Source organism: Botrytis fragariae (assembly GCF_013461495.1).
Source record: "Botrytis fragariae strain BVB16 chromosome Unknown tig00000075, whole genome shotgun sequence".
Classification (NCBI taxonomy): Eukaryota; Fungi; Ascomycota; class Leotiomycetes; order Helotiales; family Sclerotiniaceae; genus Botrytis; species Botrytis fragariae.
The window spans coordinates 989,602-1,011,028 of record NW_023500995.1 but is presented as its reverse complement, the minus strand read 5'-3'; the positions used below and the strand labels follow the sequence as shown (position 1 = coordinate 1,011,028).

The window sequence follows — 21,427 nt, the reverse complement described above, 5'->3', positions numbered from 1 at the left end:
AATGATCGAATATGATCACACGGGGGGTCGCATCTCCGCTTATTTTACTTTTCTCCTGTTTCTATCCTATCTCTTTTTCGACGGCCCCGTTGTGCAACTTTCCGCGCAAAGATGCTCAGAGTATGATTGGAGAATCCGAGTTTCCTATCTCTCACCATCTACCCAATCCACATCTATTCTATTCAGCGCATTTAATTTTTCATCATTTCCTTTACCACCCTGCTTGAAATCGAAAGTTCAATCCCCATCCTTCTCCAAAAACCCCGGATCATTCCTCACCCTCGCCTCAAACTTCTTCCACCACTCTTCAAATGCCTTGAGAGGCACCACTTCTACTCCCTTCCCATTTCCCGCATCCATGATATTACCGCTGAAACTCGCGAGGAAATTAAATGCATTTTTTATTATGCGTTGCGCCAGGACTAGCGTATCCGTATTCGTAGGCTGGGGTCTGGAGAGAACTAATGAGGTTCCGGGCTTTGACGACGATGCACCTGCGGAAGAATGGGAAGGAGATAGTTGTGCCATTTGCGCAGATACTGATTCGGCGCTCTCGAGAGATATTCCGATGGTGATTTCGCCTTGCATTTGGGGCGTTGTGGATTCGGCGTCCATGTCGATTTCGGGGGCATTGTTTGGGGATTGAGAGGAGGAGATGTCGCGGTTGATTTTGAATATGGCGCTTTCTTTGCCGGGACCGATGCCCCCGAGGAATTTGAAGGGAGGATCGGATGATGCGCCGGTAGGGGAGGGGGGGAGAGAAATGTAGACTGCGGCGGCGGTGGAGGGGGGGAGGGTGATTCCGGGGAGGATGAAGACGCAGATGTGTTGGTAGGAGCGCGCGGGGAGGGTAAAGGTAAAAGATGTTGGGGAGGGGGCAGAAGTAGGCGTGGTGATTGGCGGGAGGCCAGTAGGAATTCTGGAGAAGGGAGAGAGGTTAGCTTTTTGTTTGTTGGGCTAGCTGGGAAGAAAGCTTGAAGGGTTAGAGCTGGGAAGAGACGAACTTACATGCCAAATAATTGGGGTAGTGAAGGGGGAGCTTGCTCCATGGTGGCTTGGTAATATTCTCGCGCGTTATGTGATTGCGATCCGGATGTGACGTGTGATAGGAATAATGGCTACCTCAGTATGTATGTATGTAGCTGATCAGAGCTCCAATTTGTGCTCAAATGATGCGAATCACACGAAATTAACACAATACAATGACTGTATCTAAATGAATTGGTAGCTTTTGCAAATGATAAAAATTGCTTGTAGATTGAGTTTGAAGAAATAAATGCGAATTTCGAATTGAGGTAACTATTTTCAGTAGAACTAGGGAAGCTTAAGGAATTTTAACGTCATTCGCGAAAGTTCTCGTTGTGTCCATGAGTAGCTAACAATGAGATTGCGGGGCTTGAGCGGGGCAGCTTTTTTGTGCGTGGTGGGGGTGCACACTGCAAAGTAATTTTAGCCATCGGATTCAGTCATTCTTTGCTAATTTTGACTCCCGAGATTCATCAATACACCTTGGTATAATTGCACTAGCAGTATTACTGTGTTCATACCTAGGTATTTTTATAGAGTGTCTTTGATACTCTTTTTCTTATAAGACTGAGAAATCTAAGTTTTGGACATTGGATATAGGAATATATTTGTCACTTACTAGAAGTTTTTTTTTTTGGATACACTTCATTCGACACATACGAATCACGCATTTCTGGAAAGAAAATACCTAGAGAAAGAGACACCATGAAGACTTATTTAGATCTCGTTGATGAGTGCGATACGTAAGTATTTTTAATTCGGGTTCTTTCATTAACTTGGCTATTGCTAGACGGTATCACTGCATGGAAATGGTGGAGTGGTGGCTTTTGAGGGAGGTGGTGGGGGTTGGACTGCTCTTGGAGAACACAATATTTTATCATACAGCCAAGTGGTTGGTAAACTGAAGTTTCAATCGGTTTGAAGATACACTTCATCATAAGGATGAATAGGAGCCAACGTTCCCAAGAGCGTTGTTGAATTGAGCGAATTGTCAAACTTCAAGTTCAACATACCAACTATTCCACGCAACTCCATAACCATAACCAATCCTATCCTATCCTGAACCTCAAAAATTTCATCGCACTATCTATCATCGCCCTTTCAAGCCGCGCCCCCAACTAATATCAACCCAGATTTCCCTACCCAGAGAAAGATGCTACTGCTCACTCAACTCTAAGCTCCACCTTGTACACCCTCATCCACGAGGCCACCACATCCACCACCTACCCTCTAGGCTACATCACCCTTCCCATCTACCGTGCTCTCCTCAAAGTCCCCACCAGCATCAAAGGAGAAATGAGCATCAACCAATCTCAACGTACCATATCCCTCTTCACGCAAGCCACCGAGCCCGAACGCAGTGCCGCCGTTGCAGCAACATGCGAGTATTGGCGCACTAACAAAACCTTCGAAGTTCTATCCGGCTGGCGTGATGAGCTATATCCCGTCTATGGTCCCGGAAATGAAGTACTCTGGTCCATTGAACGCAGCGCTTCGGTTTTGTTCGGTATTCTCGGTTATGGAATTCACATGATGGCATATGTACGCTGTCCCGAAGTGAGATATGGCTTGAAATTGTGGGTCCCGAGACGTTCGGCGACAAAACAGACATATCCATCTATGTTGGACAACACAGTCGCAGGAGGAATGTCTACGGGAGAAGATAAATTCGAGGCTTTGGTGAGAGAGTGTATGGAAGAAGCCAGTTTCCCAGAAGATGTTGTGAGGAAAAATGCAAAGGCTCATGGCGCTCTTACGTACTTCCATGTACGGGGAGCCACTGCTGGAGGAGAAACGGGTTTGATGCAGCCTGAATGCGAATACATTTACGATTTGGAGTTGCCTGCTGATGTCATTCCTAAGCCAAATGATAGCGAGGTAGAACAATTCTACCTTTGGACAGTAGAGGAAGTTCAGGAGCACATGAAAATGGGAGAGTTCAAATCCAATTGCGGAATTGTTCTATTGGACTTCTTCATCAGATACGGCATATTGACAAGGGAAAATGAGAGCGATTTTGATGAGATCAACAGCAGGATTCATAGAAATTTGCCATTTCTAGGACCACACAATATTTGAATATTTTAGTATTCCAGATTTGAAAAAGGTATCTGGTGCTTGAACGCCCTCAAGACTTTTTCAATTTCCCATCCACAACGCCCCACGCAAATGCAAAACCACATATGCATACGATAAACCGGGTTCTGTCACTATCGATTCTCGTTTGCCAGATTCCTCACAAGGATTTCACCACAACATAGATAGCGAGTCCTTTCCTCTCTTCGTTTTCCGTTTCCCAAGCAGTTTTTCAAAGCTATCTATTTCTTGATGAGGAGGTAGACATAGTCGACTCTTAGAGGTGTAAGCTTCTTATAAGGACCCTCCAAACCCATTAACAATCCACCGAAGGAGATGTATGCCTTACTATATCAGAAGTCAGTCAACCATTTCATACATAGATAGATACCATAGCCAAATAGCGAGCAAACAATCCACCCAATCCTTAATCTCAAGAAGAAGAAGAAGAAGAAGAAACCTACATAAGATCACTGTTCTCCTGATCCTCAAACTTATAAATCTTCCCATGACAAACATAATCAAACATATCCGCAAGCGTAGCCTCACCCCCCAATCCCATGCGATTAGCATCTCTCCATCCCTTTCCATCATCCTTTGTGCCATCCAAATTAAGAGATGTCGCAAGCACAACGCGAATGTTGTCACCGACGGCTAATGGGAATAGCTCGGTATTGATATCCAAAAGCATGGAGACCGAGTGATCGACCGTGGAGGTCGCCTTGATACGTCCTACTCGTACATATTTCTTATGGTCTAATTCGTTGACGGTGAAGTGCTCGTCGAAAAGTTGCGCGTCTTGAGGTCCAGACATTGTGGATTAGAAATTGGAAATTGTGGAAATTGTGATGGTAGTATTTGGACTTGAGGATCTTTAGGGTTTGGTATTGATCTTGGTGTGGAGTGATCAAGGTATCAAAGTAGAATTCTGTCGGACTTTTTGTTAAACAATTCGAGAGTGTGGTATAAATAGCGTTGCTGTAAGTAAATACTCAGTAAAGAAGCTTTGTCTTTCGCAAAATATTGCACTCTTCCAAAAACATCGAAAATCCAGACGGAGATCGGCCAAACGAATGTTCCGGCGCAAAAAAAAAATCATAGCAAGTGGCTCGCTCGCTTTTAGGTGGGATTTAAAATACCTACCCCGCGGCCATCGAAATCAATTCTCGTCATAATTAACACCACCAATTTTTTCCAAAATGGCTTTTCGAAAACGTAACGTAGCAATCGCGCAACCAGGAATCCAAACTTCGCAGACTCCTATTCCGGAAAAAGTAGCACCCATTCCTGGTATTCGTCCCTCACCTCTCGATGGTCGTCCAACGACATCGACGGGGATCCGTTCGCTCGATTCTATACTAGCTGGTCATGCGGGACTTGCACTCGGCACATCGTTACTACTTGAGGAGAGTGGAACTACAGATTTTGGGGGCACGTTGTTGAAATATTATGCTGCGGAGGGAGTGTTGCAAGGACATCATATTCATGTTTTGGGAATGCACCAAGGATGGGGAAGAGAATTGCCCGGGATGGGTGTCGCGGAGGGATCATCTTCGAAGAAAGATGCGGAGAGCAAGGCGGCAGATGATAAGATGAAGATTGCGTGGAGATATGAGAGATTGGGGGAATTTGGGGCGAGTGGTGCTAGAGGTGGGTGGCCCTTTGTACATATGTTTGACCGATTCGTAGAAGAATATAATATCGAATTACAAAAGCTAATGCTCTTATTTGTGTGTAGAGAGAAACACTGTGCAATCGAGTGCTGGCTCTTCAGGTCCGCCTTCAATATTCTGTCACGACTTCGATCTTAGTAAACGATTGATTCCATCTTCGTCTACTCAAATGCATTTCATTCCCACGATTCTCAGACCCGACTTCGAATTCGCAGGTACGACAAGCGAAACGAAATCTCCCTTCACACCATTCCTCCAACATCTCTCGACCCAACTCTCTCGAACCCCTCCTACCACTATCCACCGCATCATCATTCCCTCCCTCCTCTCACCAGCTCTATACCCCTCGCATGCCTCTCTCCCCCACCACATCATCCCCTTCCTCCACGCTCTCCGTGCTCTACTCCGCCAATACCCCACCCGACTAACCCTCATGCTCACTCTCCCTCTCCCCCTTCACCCCCGCACTACCGCCCTCACAAAATGGATCGAGCTCCTCAGCGACGGTGTCCTCGAAATCGCCCCATTCCCATCCATAGCCATCATCCCCAAAGCCACACCCTCCAGTTCCTCCAATCCCGCTCAAGAGGAGCCTCCACAAGGCATGCTCAAAATCCACCGCCTACCCATATTCCACGAAAAGGGCGGCGGGAGCGCTGGATTCGCTGGCGACGATTTGGCATTCTCGTTAAGTAGAAGAAAGGGACTAGTAATCAAACCCTACAGTTTACCACCTGTTGAAGACGAAGGGGAAGAACAAAAGGGCGGGATTGACATCGATGGAAAGGGAGGAAAAGCCACCAAAGTCGATATAGAATTTTAGATTATCATAATTCCCCCATCCAATAAATGTATGGATAAAAGTTGTATATAGCATAGCACCGGCGTTGAGACGGATAGGAAACTTTACTCGGAATCGGAATGTTCAATATGATCTCCTAACATATCTTGCATCTCGAATTGGTTCCAAGTACCGTGCCCATTGGATGTGATGGCTCCCATGTAGTTACTGTCATATATGGCTTCTCGGGGATTATATGACATTCCCGAAATATGACGACGAGCTCCCTCACCTAGACATGAGGTGAGTATCATCCATGCTGTAGCTTTATTAGTGCTTGAGTGGTGGGAATGGTTTGGGATAAAATCACATGCCAATGAAAAGCGTAATGCCAATTGACATCACTAGAATCAAGGGCCAAAGTGCAGGCATTGTGAATTATAAGATATCGATGCAGTTTCCGTTTCCGCGATCCGTAACTTGTAAATTGCAGGAGATGTTACTTCATGCTATTCTCAGAGCTGGAGGTAGAAGGCCATGCTGACTAATGAAATATGACATCTTCCGCAATGCGAAAGGACTTCAAACACACATGGAGATACAATTGCTACAAAATAGTCTTTTCCGGTTTTATAAAATCACGATGTCAATGATGTTACAACGAATGTTGCAATTGGCAAATGTTTTAAATTATAACTATCTGATATTGCACAAATCCTGCCGTTGAAGGAATTTCATCGTTCCATAGTGCTGATAACCAAAAAGGACCTACCTTGATCCAAACTTACCTATGAATATTATCCAAGCCAGAATACATTAACATGTCAAGCATTTAAAGTCAATGACTCAAATAAACCTAATAGCACCCATCAATTAGCATAGAACTAATACTGATGTTTAATGCTGAGTATGAATTTCCAAGATAGTTCAGAAAGCCGTTTAAATCAAGCACTTCAACCGGCGACAGAGATTTGAACTACAAGACGCAAGACGAATCTCTGAAGCTCTGAAACCCCAGCTCCACAACCTATCATCCCAAGCTTGAAGGCCCAGTCCGGTGCGGGAGTAGGGTTCGGTTGATGAGCATTCATGGAATGGATAAGCTGTTATCATCATAACGAGGAGGTGCTAAAGGTGATATAAAGTATACCGTACCTGTGAATATCGTTGATGCGCCTTAGATGCGTGAAACGTGAGAAGAATCTGTGACTGAATTGACAATTAGCTTTTGTAATGCTTAGATAGTTAAAAGCAAAATGAGGTAATGTCTTTTTGGATCAGAAAAGTTTTGGTATATTGGTTATCAACATGAAAGTTCAGAAGCAGAACTGATTAATTTTTTTTCATCATATAAAGACGGTGTGGAGCGCGAAATTGGAAGATAAATTAACTTACAAATGAGGAGACTCTTGCTTCAGGTGCAATAGATGGCGGGGCAGTGTTATCGGAATGTGTGCTGCTTGAAGCAATCATCATCTATAATCTGGAGACAATTGTTAGCAATTGCAAAAGATGGATATTTCTGATGGAAATACGAGCATTTAGATCGTGGCTCATATGGTGATGCATGTTTGTTCGTGGCTCAGGAGATCGCCGAGAACTAAAAGGTGTGTAGTTTGAATCCGGGCCAGGAAGATGTGAATGAAGAAAAGGATGTAAGAACTTACCAAGTTAATTGAAAATCGATAGTCCAGCTGCGACTGAAGATATTAGTGCATGAAGTTTTGAACTTCTTATCCGTTAATACCATTGTACCAGGCATTGCTGATACATTGCATTGCATTGCATTGCTTAAGAAGCAATTGATGAGGTTCGAGATGTTAAAGAAGGTAACTTGTAACCATCTCGATACCAAATCAGAAGAATATTTTTTATTGTATAAAAGAGAAAATCTGGTCGAGCTTCGCGAAAATTTAAGAAGCTTCAACCGCGCTAAAATCATTTGCAAGGATTATGTCGGTCCGTCTATTTTTCCGAACTTCCCGGCAAAAAATGTTGGTAGTTCCTACCGCATAGAGCTGTTTGCGATGGAAGTAAAAACTAAAAAGACGATACGACAGATAATAATCTAGGTTGACCAATTTCACCAATCTCACCAATTTTCATATCAATCATGTCTGATCGAAGGAGAATAAATGGCCCCTCTGGTGGAACAAACCCACCAGTCTTTTTAAAGTATCTTACCAAAGATTCAAAGAACCGTCCAGAACGACCTTCGAGGAACAGGCAACCCAATGTTCTAAGGAAAATTTGTATGTATATATCAATTTCAATACCAATGATTTTAAACTCATCTCCCACCAGTTTTGAAAACCGGTGTGACACCATCAGCCTCAGGATCCGCATATCTCGAACTTGAACCATCTCAACCCTCGAATCAATCAGCACCAGGCCTTGCTTCCCTCTCTACATCCGGTCTCAAACTTGCATGTACCGTCCATGGCCCTCGACCATTACCTAAATCCGCCGCATTTTCACCACATATGATCCTACAGACTCATGTTAAATATGCGCCATTTGCAGCTAGAAGAAGACGAGGATATGTTAGAGACACAAGTGAAAGGGATCTTGGAGTGCATTTGGAAACGGCACTGAGAGGTGTAATCATTGGTGATAGATGGCCTAAGAGTGGAGTGGAGATAAATATTACAATTCTTGAAGGCGAGGAGGATCATTGGTGGGGTGATGATAAATCTTTTGGTTCGTTGACTGCTGGTGGATGGGGTATGATGAGTGTACTCAGTGGTTGTATTACTGTCGCTTCTGCAGCTATTGCCGATGCTGGAATCGATTGCGTTGATGTTGTTTCTGGCGGAGTTGCCGCATTAGTACGTTCACCGGCCACTGCAGAGCAGGATGGCTCTACTGAATTGGTTCTGGATCCAGTACCATCTGAACATAAGGAGATTCTAGCTGCATGTATTGTGGCATATCTTCCAGCTCGAGATGAGATTACAGACCTTTGGGTGAAAGGAGATATTGGGCATTCAACTGAGTCTAATACTGATGATCCATCTTATGAAAAACTTACGGAGAATGCGGTGCAGGCAGCTTTGGGAGCACATAGGGTTCTCCTCGGGGCTCTGAAGGAAACTGCAGATATCAAATTCAGAAGATGAAACTGTACTTTCAATGCTTGCTCGTGTATTTGAGATTGGAGTTTTTGGGCGTTAGAAAAGAGAGTAATCATCAGCCAGCATTGGCTTAGGATGAACAAGGCGTTAAAGGAAATCAGGACTTTATTGCATGAAAGCGAGGAGTTTCTCGTGATCTTTCGAAAGTTATGCTTCGATATCTACGATGAATGATTACGGAATTGTCATTGTTTATTTTCAAACATGGATACACATTCTTCTTGGTACACCTTTTTTACATGATTGATTCTATATTGTATGTTCCAGCATTCATATTGTCTGTTATCCTATGAATGAGTAACAATTCAAAAATTCCAATTGAAACCCCTTCGCCATCTTTCACAATCAAAGAGTTCCACAAACAGTCCTTCCATCTTTACAGAGTTTCAGAAATCATTCATGGAGAATCTCTTTAATCTATCCCTCAAACAAACCCTAAGCTTTCACTTCACATGAAAAGCAGGCAGTATCATAAGCCAAGCTGCATACCAATACCCTCCCCAAAATAAAAACACCCCCAAACTCTATCGTTTCATTCATGTATCCACAGTTCGCTTTCATCATCTTGTGATATATAGAAGACCAAACTTCCCAAATCCCATGTCAACTTTATGAAGAGGTCGAAGAGATTATTGATTACTTTCTCAAACACCATACTTCAACATTTCAATACAAAACAATCTTGTAATCTCACTCTCAAATTACATCTCCAAAGTCGCTAAACTCCCCAGCCCCTCAGTGTCACTCGGAAAGGCGAATCAGCAATTCAATTACTTACCAACCATCAAATTCGGCAAGCCAAAGAGTCAAAAGGAAAAGGCGAATAGCAACAAATATGCCCTCGAAAATTCAACTTGATGAAAATCTGGTGTTTTTGTATATTTGTCTTCAGAAGTCAGATATGAAGACTGTGAGTACAATCTATAGACAGGATGTTTTGTTGGTGCTTTGATTATATATCGATATCTTTGTAAACTAGATATCTCAACACTCTATCCCATTTTATCTTTCCCATTCCCTTTCCCACCAAGTCAATCAATGCCCATGATTCTCCTTCCTCACTCTGACAACTTTCTCCCCATTCTATAGATTGATTTCGCAGCCGTAGGCCAAACGACTAATCTCAAATCTCCCGCCGCACGTATGCGTTACACGAGACTCAAACGCCAGATTGAAAAGGGGGTTATTGGAGCGAATGCGAATATTAATCTTGGGGGTGGGAGTGATGAGAGAGGAGGGAATGGAGAGGAGAAAGAAAGGAGAAAGGCGAAAAGAGAGAAGAAGATGAGAGAGAAGAAAGAAAAAGAGGAGAGAAAGGAGAGAGAGGGTGTGGAAAAGAAGGAGAAAGTGGAAGCTAAAGAGTGGAATGGGGTGGAAGGCAGAATGGGGATGGGGATCGAAATGAAATTGCATGGTGGAGTGGAGAAAAAAGAAGGAAAGAGAAAGAGGGAAATTGAAGATAACACTGAATCGGACGCAGACGCGATCTCGGAACCAGATTTCCAGCTCCATGGATGGAACGATTCTACACTCAACAATGCAACATCTCCATTCCCTCCAAATCCTCCCCCCTCCACCCAACTTTCCACGCACCCCCAAACCGAGCATCTTTCTCACCCATACATCCACAATTATCCCGCGGCTTCAGCTCCCCAAACTAACATCTCGCAAAGCGATCTTTTAGAATCACAACCCATCTCTCAAACTCTCCTCGACCAACTCCCTCTCCAAACATCCTCTGCTCACCCCCTCGACCCCCAAATAAAACTCGAACCCTACTCCCCCTTCTCCTCATTCTCCTCCTATTCCACCGAGCGTAGCCTCTCGAATTTCCACGAGCACACCACCACCGCCGACGAAGAAGACGCCGATTCCGAAGACGAGATGCCGCTAGCCAAACGTCGAGGCATGGGAAAACGACACACTCCTCCATCTCAATCTCAATCTCCAAATGGAGATGGAAATACAAATCCAAGTAGAGAAATAACATCACATAGACATGCGTCGAAAACCGCAGGGGGATACAGAGATGCACATTCTCATTCTCATTCATGTTCTGAGATGCGGGATCCATGTCGTAGTGGACGTGCAGAAGAATACACATATACACGTCCTCCTCTGCGCGATTCCCTACACGAATCTGGTACTTCTTCTCAATACGCATACGCATACGCATACCCAAATCCCTACACCGCACCCTACAAATCCATCTACGCCCCTCCAGCTTCCCCCCACGGAAAATCCAAGTCCTCAAACACCACCCCCTCTCCCTCATCTCCCTCTCCTCCATCAAAATTCACACCTCCCCATCTACCTCCCCATCCCCAACCCTACAACTGGGCCGATACATACCAATCCTACCGGCATCTGTGGGGCACCGAACGCATCGCACGAGTCTCGCCTCCACTGCCGTCTCCGTCTGTATCGAGTTGTTCATCTTTACCTTTATACCATACTCATAATCATGATTACAACCATAACAATATCGCTAACACGACTTTCGACTCTGATTTTCCTCCACCTCACCCTATCCAGTCACCTCGTCCCAATACTCACTTATCATTGTCGCAGTGGTGATTGCTTGCTTGCTTGTTTGCTTGTTTGTTTCGAGTTTCATTCTCCCGGTTTAGCTGGGGTGTAGATGGGAATAGGAATAGAATAGAACGAACAAATCAGATTAGATTAAATTGATTCAATTCCACCATCTTATCCCTTTTCAAGATATAGAAACCGATATTTCTGCTATTAATTTTTCCTCTTCAATTGCTTTCCTTTAGATGACATACCAGATACACATAAGAAATCAATACTGTGAAAGCAATTGCGTCACATCCTCGTCTGCTCCCTTAAGATGATATCACTAGCACCCAAAAATCGTGCATGAGAAAATGAATATATATCAGCTGAATTAATCCATCGGCATACTTCGATGATGCCACTCATCTCATACTCTATGTGCAGTACAGATATACCATCCATCTATTCGCAATCACCACATCAAGATTGCAATGGCAATTCCATGCGTATCCTAAAGAATATGTATGTACAAAAGTCCTTCTCTGTAATAGACCGAATATCCACAAGTTGCGCCATATGTCAAGCCAAGCTTGCAGTCATTTATACTTAATCAGCACCATCCATCATTTTCAACGCCATTTTTTCAACTCCTGTTCCATTCCAAGTAAAAGCGCCATGCTAAAAGAAGAATATAGGATAAAATAAGGATAAAGAGAGAAGCTTCCCAGTTTCGAATTAGAACTTGTTTCCTCTTTCACTGGTCTGTCGATTCATCCATTCTCGAATTCTCGTGTCATGACTCTTCAAGCGGTGTCATCAGCGGGCTTTTCCTCGTCGGACTGCCCGTTCTACTTCTTCTTCCTGCACCCAAAGAATGCAAAGTAGGAGCCAATCTTTCTCGACTTTCCGTTCTGACTACCAGACCACTTCTACTCCATGCATTTGGAATGCCGCTTCCCAGACCAAGGCCAATACCTTGGCCATGCTGTGAATTATTATCGAAATAATTGGCCGCCTCAAAATTAACCACATTCAATTTCGGCGTTGCTAACCCAGAAGATCTTCCTACTCGAGATCCTTCACTTCCATCCGAATTGTCGTTTTCTTCGGATGAATCAATGTCACCCAATTCGAACTCAGCAGCGGAATCACCATTTTCCAATACGCGTTCGTAACTAGTGGAGCCTCGAGATCCGAATAACTTTCCTGTGCCGAAGAAACCACGAGAACCTTTCTTTGGGCTACCTGGTCGACGATTCCGACGTAAAATTGTATTGAAACCCCTATATAACCGGAGTCTTCTATCTCTCTTGCGGAATAGATAGGCGAAGAGTACCAAAATAAAGAAAAACAAGAGAAGCCCGGGAGTGGATCGAGAATGTGCCTTCTCAATGAGATCATCAGCTGCATCGGACCAGTCATCGTCGTCTTGAGGTACGGGATTTGCATTAGAACCAGCCAATTGAAAGTCTGTGGGACCCCCAAAGTATTGCTACCAAAGCCGACTGGTAAAGCATCCTCACTTGCTGGAGGAACTTGACCAGATGCATACAATATCATCTTTCCCAATGTCCAACTGACTTCTACTCCATCAATCTTGTCGACTGCTTGAAATGGATCCAAGAAACCTTTGCCTTTCGAGTGAAGCATCATTTCCTTCGTCGCATTATAATTTGGTCCTGGCTTCTCCAATCCGACTCTCGGTACTCCAATTCCATCGTGAAGAACATTAATTAGCCATGAAGCTTTGAAGCAAACTTCTTGCGCTGTCTTGGCATCTACCTTCTTTCCCCATTTCTTCTTCTTAACCTCTTTCTCAATGTCGTCCCATTCCTCACTACAGAAATCTTTTACCAGAGCTTGATATTTCGTGAAATCATAGGCTCTATCTTTGTGTGACATTTCAAAAACCTCATGAGTTGTATGCCAGTACTCAGAAACTCCAACGAAATGGTTAACATCAAAATCGATAGCAGGAACATGTTGCCCGTGAAGCAAGCAAGGTTGGTCGGCACAAGGGGCATCTTTATCCAATAAGGGATATGTCGCTGCTAAGCATTGATCGAAACGACCAGTACCTAATAAGATTGGGTCTTTTCCTGTCAGTTTCAAGTCGCCAACAACATCTCCATCTAATGTTGTTTTGAGGCCAGCTGGAAGACATGGGTCGAGCAATTCTTTGGTATCCTTGGTGTAAGAAGCATCCATTAGACTTTCGACGTAGCGATGTCTAGCTTGGTTGACACCAAATCCTAACCATGTCGTAGTGAAAACTTTATATTCCGCGGGTTGTCCATTCATAGTCCGCATTCGCAATAACTTGAGGTCATTTGCATGTTTTTCAGCTTCGGTAGTATTGGGCGCAAATGCAATTTGCGCTGACGCTCCACCCATGTCTAAGAATCCATACGTATGGTGTCCCTTGCCATGGGCATGTTCTTCTGGTGTATCGAAACCTCCGAGTAGATAATTTGCAGCGATCCATCCATATAGTCCTTCTGTTTCACCGGGGATAACTTGGATATGTAAACCACAATCTGGTAAGTCGAACTTTGTATGCTTTTGAGCATAGGCGCAAATCTCGGATAGAAGTACATTTTGTTGAACTTGAGGTAGCAATCGCATACCAGCTGTTGCCATCAAGAATATTGGTGTATCGGACACTTGATCTTTCGGGACGATATCGAGAGCGTGGTCGAGGAGCTGTTGTAAATGTTCTGGGCCAACATCTTGAGGCGTTTCGCCGAACGTCGATACGCCTGGCTTAATCTTTTTCGTCCATTTCTTGTTGGTTTCTAGCTTGGGTAGACTTTGTAGGGTGAGGGCGTCGGGATCCTGTAATGCTTTGGCACTGTTCAGCCATCTGTAGATGTGAACTCGAGTTCCTGACGAACCCGCGTCCAGGATGACACCATATCGCCCTATTTATTGACAATTGTTGGTTAGTAAAGGTTGATTGTGGTGTAAGTACAGCTGACGGATTTATTGAAGGGTTAATTTACATTTACCCATGAGGAGAATGGGAATCGATTGAAATCGGTGAAAAGGTATCGAGGTAACGAGAGGTGTTGAGAGACGAAGTGAGTTGGGTGGATTGATGGGAAGGGTGGTTGGTATGCTTGATAGGGTGATCTCTTCAATCCCTTATCTTTTCGATATTTTGCGAGGATTAAGATTACGAGTGTATATGTATGTATGTGTGAGGTGAGATGTGAGGTAAATCGGATTGTAGTAGGAATCGCCTCCAGCCGATGAAGCTTTCCAAGGATCCCTCAATCCCTTATCTCTTCGGAAGTGACGCGAGTGTCGAGACTATGAATTTGAATGCATTCGGTCGAAAGTTTCCAACGGAAAGAGCGAAAGGGGTGTACTGTATGTTATGTGCGGAGAGGACACTGAAAACGAATGGAATGATCTCCAGTTAATGAAACTATTGAGATCAAAGTAAGGTAGGTACTTGTTGCATGAAAATAGGTGGGAGTGTTGATGTTGTTTTGTTTTATTTTGTTTGTTAATTGATTAATTAAAGAGAGTATTTAATACTTGCTTCTTTGTATTGCGATAGCGATGATATACCAGGGCTGGGTAGGTACTAGGTATGCATGAACGAGTGTGAATGAATTGGTGAATTGCTGCAGATTAGGTAATCTTGCCAGGTAGGTACGGATGGATTTATCGCAGGACCAAGACATTACCAAGAACCGCCTAATTTGGTATAAAAGCTTGGGAAGATTACAGGATATGATTGGATGAGAGCGAAAGCTAGATAGCATAATGGTTGCCTTAATGCATGTCCAGACAGATCTAAGGCCACAAGATCTATATTTAAAACATTCATCATTAACCTTATTAGTAATAACCTTTTCCGTCCAGTCCACTTGCATGGTGCACCACCATTATTCCACACACCAACCAATCACTCCCCACTCTATTCAATGCCCCCAAGCTCACCAAGCCCACCAAATCCACCAAATCCACCAAATCCACCAAACAAACTTCTTTTCCTTTTTCTGAGAAGGAAAACCCCTCCTCGAGAAGTTGGGGATAACAATACCAGTCTGTGGAGTCTCTCTTCCTTTGATTCGAGCACATTGCTTACCATGCCCTCTCTGCACATATACGAACGACCCCAACTGCAAACTTTGGATGCTGGTTACAACTTGCTACATATCAATACGAAAGGCCACGTAATTTCGGGCTTCTCTAGGATCTACTGAAACTCCAACCAACGACGGTTACAACCACTAGTCATTAGTTGCTCATTCATGATTCCCTAGTCTTTCTATGATCCACACACGTTCACACCCTCGCCACAGATATATCAACCTTCCTATATGGGGTCCAGATAGCATGCAACTTTATCCAGCAATCATGTGTGGCTCTAGAGTGGCTATCTTATTAGTCAAGAACTTTACTCGTTGACGTCTCATTCACATGGTCCTCCTCTTGAATCTCATACTTTTGGCACACAAACATACATAAGCATGTAGTGTTTATACGTCTCTTTTCCGAAAACTGAGATAGTTCTCAAACATCAGTTGGAAAAGACACCATGCCGCGTAATACATGGACGTGCGCCGTCTGTTCTCGTTACTTTGGATGAATGTCAAACGGCACCAACCACATATACTTTGAGAATTTTAGCTCTTCATAGGGGATTGAATGGAAGCATGAGGTGCAGAACATGAAGACATTTACACTGTTCTAGAATGGCTAAAGAGGAAAGAATCTATGGAGTGAAATTTCTACTAGTATTGATTGGGACTAGCTCCCTTGACGTTCTGTTACTACATGATCATGAATAACTTCAACATATACTCTATAAATGTGATAACTGTTCTCGAACTTCCCAAACATGTATCTTTGCGTTTGGCACTCTCATAAATGTCGTTATATCCAAATTCTATTTCAATCTTTACCCAAAACTGGTGAAGCTTTTACCAAACAATTGAGTTGGTGGACTGTAGACAGTCTCAATTGTCACAATTGAACATCCCCGTGTCAATAATTTTGTTCTTTGAGAGAGTATAAAAGCGTATTCTCCTAGAATTTTCATTACTGGTGACACTCTTTTCCTATCTATTAAAATATGACAGATGCCTAATGTTGGTAAAATGTTAGTGTCTCTACTCCAACATTCTTGTATTGATTGTTAGTTGATCGGTCAGCCGGGTCATTCATAGATCTCTTTTCATCATTTTTCTCCATAAATTTCAAATCACCGATCTTGTGGCCCATGAAACTGTGCTGCCTAGCATATTTATAGATGACTTAAGCGACGGTACACGACGGGAAGGTCTCAGCCTATGGATTGGTATCCAGAGGCTCCATTTCTTATTCTTTGTACGTCTTCGAAATGTTCATTTTTGAATAACCTGTAGGCTTCAACAATTGAACACTGGGTAGCGTACAAACTGGTTTGTGGACTGAACGAGTTGGCCAAGAATTCTACACTATAAAACTACTTTGATTGTCCAAATAGTATTCGTTTAAATCATCAATACTATTTTACAATTACCTTCTTACATTGAAAGTCAAGTCCAAAAGTTAGATAAACCTTTCAGCATTCAGCATTCAGCATTCACAGGCGCAGTGTACAAACACAGACAGCTATCGAGCTTTCAATAAACATTTCAATTCAAAATGCCTTCTGAAAAAGATATTGAAAGATGGAATGCTCAGACTAGAGCAGAGACACGTTTGGTAGAAGGAAGCCATCATTCTGGTCAAAAAGTGCGATCAAAGACATCGTCTAAACCACCAAGCACGCATGCACCGGTAGTAACGAGGAAGGATGAAAGACTTAGAGGGACAAGTGTCTGGGAAGAGAGTGATGAAATTGACGGAGATGAAAGATCTATAACAAATAAGCAGAGGAGCAGAGATGAAGATAAAAGACTATCGAGTCAGCGTAAACGAGATGATGAAAAATCTCACTATACGGAATCGTCAAGAGATGACAGAAGATCTCGCCGTATGAAACCAAGAAAAGATGATGAAAAATCTCACTACACAGAATCAACAAGAGATGATAGTAGACCTCGCTATAAAAAATCAACAAAAGACGATGAAAAGTCTTACTATACAGAATCAACAAGAGATGATAGTAGATCTCGCTATGCGGACTCGGTAAGCGATAGCGAAAGCTCTTCAGAATCCACACGAACTATTAAACAGTCTTCAACACGGGTAAGAAGAAGTACAAAACCTTCGGGATCGACAGTAGATGGTTCTAAAAGCCAAAGGGGAGACGAAAGAGATGGTAGGAGAGATGGTGGAAGAGATGGTGGAAGAGATGGTGAAAGAGATAATAGAAGGAATGAAAGGAAAAGTGAGAAGAGAAGTGAAAGAGATAGTAGAAGAGATGATGGAAGAGATGATGAAAGGGATAGTAAAAGGGATAAGAGGAGAAGTGAGAAGAGAAGTGAAAGAGATGGTGAAAGAGATGATGGAAGAGATGATGAAAGGGATAGTAAAAGGGATAAGAGGAGAAGTGAGAAGAGAAGTGAAAGAGATGGTGAAAGAGATGATGGAAGAGATGATGAAAGGGATAGTAAAAGGGATAAGAGGAGAAGTGAGAAGAGAAGTGAAAGAGATGGTGAAAGAGATGGTAAAGAGATGGTGAAAGAGATGGTGGAAGAGATGGTGGAAGAGATGGTGGAAGAGATGATGGAAGAGATGATGAAAGGGATAGTAAAAGGGATAAGAGGAGAAGTGAGAAGAGAGGTGAAAGAGATGATGGAAGAGATGATGGAAGAGAGGAGAGGAGAAGTGAGAGGAGAAGTGAGAAGAGAGGTGAAAGAGATGATGGAAGAGATGATGGAAGAGAGGAGAGGAGAAGTGAGAGGAGAAGTGAGAAGAGAGGTGAAAGAGATGATGGAAGAGATGATGGAAGAGAGGAGAGGAGAAGTGAGAGGAGAAGTGAGAAGAGAGGTGAAAGAGATGATGGAAGAGATGATGGAAGAGATGATGAAAGAGATGGTGGAAGAGATGGTGGAAGAGATGGTGGGAGAGATAAGAAGAGAAGTGAGAGGGGAAATGCAGATGAACATCAAGCTTATCCATCTGAAGACATTCCGGAAGAGTCCGAGTATTCTGAGGAATTGTCTCTCCAAGAAGCTGATGCGGTTGAACCTCGGAGAGTCCAAAGATCAACCACGAACATGGGGGACAAGGCAATGGCGAAATCTACCAACCCTAGAGAAAAGAAGGTGCTTGGCTCAGAAGAAGCAGTAAGAGGGCTAAAATACACAAACTCAAAAGGATGGGCAAGGAAACCAAGACCACAAGACGCTAGGCATTCGTTTGACCCAAGGTGCCAGTAGATCAGAAAAAGAGAGCTGAGTCTTGGGGCGTATCTAAATGATGAATTCCTCTTACGAGTTGTGAAAGCTGGAAGTTGGGACTGTTGAAGGGAGTTATCTTGGGATTTTTGCTGCACGTTTTGCTTGGATTTGCTTGATTTGATTTGAGGCTGAATATCTTGTTAGCGTTTTTGAGACTTTGTTTCAGTTATTGAGATAGTATACAACATATTTTCTCTATGCCTCACTATGATAAAACGTATTATATTCTTTATTACATATTTCAATATATAATATTGAATATCATATCACTAGAATTATTGAGATTATTACTTAACATTACAAACTACTAGTGAGATATGAAAATACAGAATTCAATAAAATAGCTTCAATATTACTTATTCAAAAAGGAATTTATCGAATACTTCCGAATTCCTATAGAAATACTCTGTAATAGCAAAGTTAATATTCCGAACAAAGAGAAATTCAATATAAACCTCTATATAAATTTCTATTTTATACATTACAATATTGATATATATATTTGTCAATAATGAATAAAGCTTTTCATTATTAATAAATCAAATTGGTTTTTTTTGCAACCCGTTTATTATTAAATTTTAATAAAAAAAATGAAAATATAGTTATAAAATTGATTGTTTTTGAATCTAATTATAAACAAATATAAAAGTAATATTATTGTAATATAAGATATTTTCTATTTTTTAATCAAAATAAAGCCTATTCCATAAAATCAATGTTATAAATCTATTCTAATAACTTTCACAATCCCCTGTCACTTTTATCCTCTTAATGATATTTCTTATTTCTTTCAATTTTATAGTTTTTAATTTACCAAATCTCTTATTAACAAATCCATTAACTATTAAAAAGTCCTATTTCCTATATTTTCATACAAAGCGAAACTTCTATACTATTATAATCTTTTTTTAATTATAATTTTGTATAATAATTTATATTTTTTATATTACTCCCTAATTTTTCCTTCTAAATACTACTGCACATACAAATCATCACAATTCTTTATTGAAATATTTTACCCAATTTTTGTCTTTATTATTATATTGATATTAATTCTTGCTTTTTTGAAGAGCTTTATAGAATCCTTATTGATTAATTATTATTTTAAATTTTCCCCTCTAAAATGCTATTTAATTAAACTAAATTACATATGATTTAGATTTATGTTAAAAGATATCTTAAATATTATTAGAAACTCTAAACCTTACTTTAAATAATTCTTCTTCTATCCATAACAACTCTTAAATTCTAATAAGTGATTTATATATTCCATTTATATTAATCAATTCGATAGAGCTTTATTTATATCAATTATATTAATTACTATACTTTTATAAATACTAATATATCTTTCTATTAGCTATACCTAAAATACTTATCCTAAACCTAAATCTCTAATTTGCATTGTTATTTTGTGTTAGAATTTTTCTACTTATATATAAGTAAAAATTTGAGAGATTAGATTTTCATATCCAAATAAAACAAAAAGTACTAATTGATTTTATACACTTTTATATAATCTTCTTTATCTTAATAATATAACTCTTGAAATGTTCATATAAATTCCCTTGATTTCTATTCGAGATTATTTATATCTTCCTTTAATATTAATCTTTTACAATATAAAATATATATATCTTTTAATAAAGTAAAATTCTCCAAATAGGGTTCAAACCCTAGTAGATTTGTTAAAAGAATGGTTTCATCCCATACCAGAAACTCCTCCTATTCTATAGCTTTATATTCCTTCTAATATCTATCTATATATCTAGTATCTTATCCAAATTACAAGGGAATTGTATATCTTACCTCTTTTTGAATAATATCTAATCAACGCCATTCTTTTTCTGATATAATATATAATACTAAAAACACTTCCTTATTTAATCCATTCTTTCTTCAATCTTTTAAATCGTATTTAATATCTTTTGAATCTGATATCTGTGTTACAGGAGCTGCCTCTAGGGTTACATAGAAATATCTAGAGATCTCTTGAAGTGATTTAGACTAAACTTCAAGTAGGAATTTAATAAAATTATAACTGGTTGCAATTCTTGTAATTATAATAATAAAACTAATGATTATTCTTAAGTATAAAACTCTATATTGTAATAAAACCTATTCTTTATATAAACCTTTATACTAAAATTGATTGATAAATCGATTAATAAATTAATTGATAAATCGATTGGCTTTTAATTATATAACATTTATTCTATAATTTCTATTATTTTAGCTTATTTTTTTATTCTGGGGCTAATTCCCTGAAATATTATTAATCCTAATGAAATCTTTTTATTTATTATATTTTGTCTTTTTTAGAACCTGCTATTCTAAAAACTATATTTTAGGTTTCTAGGGTATTCTATAACTAATACTATATATATATTTAAGACTTTTTTTGAGTATTTAGTATTCCTTGGTATATTATAACTGAATCACTGAGGTCTATAATATTATTATAGTCTATATGTTAGTGATTCTATAGTTTATTATTAATCCATTATAATACTATTCTTTTTTTAGTTTAATGCTTATTCTAAGTGTTTATATTAATATATCTTTCTTTTTATTTATTTAAATAATTGTGGTATTTTTTTTTTATTATGCTTTTTATACGAATAGTTTTTATTTATGATATTCTCAATTTGATTTATTGTGTTGAGCATTTTAGTATTGAAAGAGATTTTTGTAATTTATATATAAAATCTAATTGTTATTATATCATTAACAATAATTTATCATAGTATTATGCCAAATATATTTATTACAAAAAAGGTTATTGTTGTTTTGGATTAGAAATATCTATAAATTATGAATCCTTAGAGTAATAGCAGGAATTACTATGTTTAAAGAAAGAAAAGATTTTCACTT

The 21,427-nt window shown here is 40.5% G+C and overlaps 8 protein-coding genes across 8 annotated transcripts; 4 read left to right on the top strand and 4 right to left on the bottom strand.

Annotated features, from left to right (window-relative positions):
• Positions 1-237: 237 nt before the first annotated feature.
• Positions 238-1,049, bottom strand: Bfra_005796 (putative duf775 domain-containing protein; the record flags this gene model as incomplete). The annotated part of the gene is made up of 2 exons (XM_037336173.1): positions 238-919; positions 1,009-1,049. The coding sequence occupies 2 exons, from the start codon at positions 1,047-1,049 to the stop codon at positions 238-240; spliced, it is 723 nt and encodes a 240-aa protein (XP_037191383.1).
• Positions 1,050-1,731: 682 nt separating this feature from the next.
• Bfra_005795 (putative thiamine pyrophosphokinase-related protein) lies at positions 1,732-3,105 on the top strand (the record flags this gene model as incomplete). The annotated part of the gene is made up of 2 exons (XM_037336172.1): positions 1,732-1,769; positions 2,160-3,105. 2 exons carry the CDS (start codon positions 1,732-1,734, stop codon positions 3,103-3,105), a joined length of 984 nt encoding a protein of 327 aa, XP_037191382.1.
• A 239-nt stretch (positions 3,106-3,344) lies between these two features.
• On the bottom strand, positions 3,345-3,916 carry Bfra_005794 (putative udp-glucose 4-epimerase gal10 protein; the record flags this gene model as incomplete). Its single annotated transcript, XM_037336171.1, has 2 exons — positions 3,345-3,450; positions 3,567-3,916. The coding sequence occupies 2 exons, from the start codon at positions 3,914-3,916 to the stop codon at positions 3,345-3,347; spliced, it is 456 nt and encodes a 151-aa protein (XP_037191381.1).
• A 385-nt stretch (positions 3,917-4,301) lies between these two features.
• On the top strand, positions 4,302-5,598 carry Bfra_005793 (putative paxneb protein; the record flags this gene model as incomplete). Its single annotated transcript, XM_037336170.1, has 2 exons — positions 4,302-4,752; positions 4,841-5,598. 2 exons carry the CDS (start codon positions 4,302-4,304, stop codon positions 5,596-5,598), a joined length of 1,209 nt encoding a protein of 402 aa, XP_037191380.1.
• A 911-nt stretch (positions 5,599-6,509) lies between these two features.
• Positions 6,510-7,097, bottom strand: Bfra_005792 (uncharacterized protein; the record flags this gene model as incomplete). The annotated part of the gene is made up of 4 exons (XM_037336169.1): positions 6,510-6,659; positions 6,712-6,759; positions 6,952-7,032; positions 7,092-7,097. 4 exons carry the CDS (start codon positions 7,095-7,097, stop codon positions 6,510-6,512), a joined length of 285 nt encoding a protein of 94 aa, XP_037191379.1.
• Positions 7,098-7,669: 572 nt separating this feature from the next.
• Bfra_005791 (putative 3 exoribonuclease family protein) lies at positions 7,670-8,675 on the top strand (the record flags this gene model as incomplete). The annotated part of the gene is made up of 2 exons (XM_037336168.1): positions 7,670-7,808; positions 7,861-8,675. The coding sequence occupies 2 exons, from the start codon at positions 7,670-7,672 to the stop codon at positions 8,673-8,675; spliced, it is 954 nt and encodes a 317-aa protein (XP_037191378.1).
• An 850-nt stretch (positions 8,676-9,525) lies between these two features.
• On the top strand, positions 9,526-11,267 carry Bfra_005790 (uncharacterized protein; the record flags this gene model as incomplete). The annotated part of the gene is made up of 2 exons (XM_037336167.1): positions 9,526-9,600; positions 9,780-11,267. 2 exons carry the CDS (start codon positions 9,526-9,528, stop codon positions 11,265-11,267), a joined length of 1,563 nt encoding a protein of 520 aa, XP_037191377.1.
• A 733-nt stretch (positions 11,268-12,000) lies between these two features.
• Positions 12,001-14,219, bottom strand: Bfra_005789 (putative nucleoside diphosphatase protein; the record flags this gene model as incomplete). The annotated part of the gene is made up of 3 exons (XM_037336166.1): positions 12,001-12,677; positions 12,731-14,128; positions 14,210-14,219. 3 exons carry the CDS (start codon positions 14,217-14,219, stop codon positions 12,001-12,003), a joined length of 2,085 nt encoding a protein of 694 aa, XP_037191376.1.
• Positions 14,220-21,427: the final 7,208 nt, after the last annotated feature.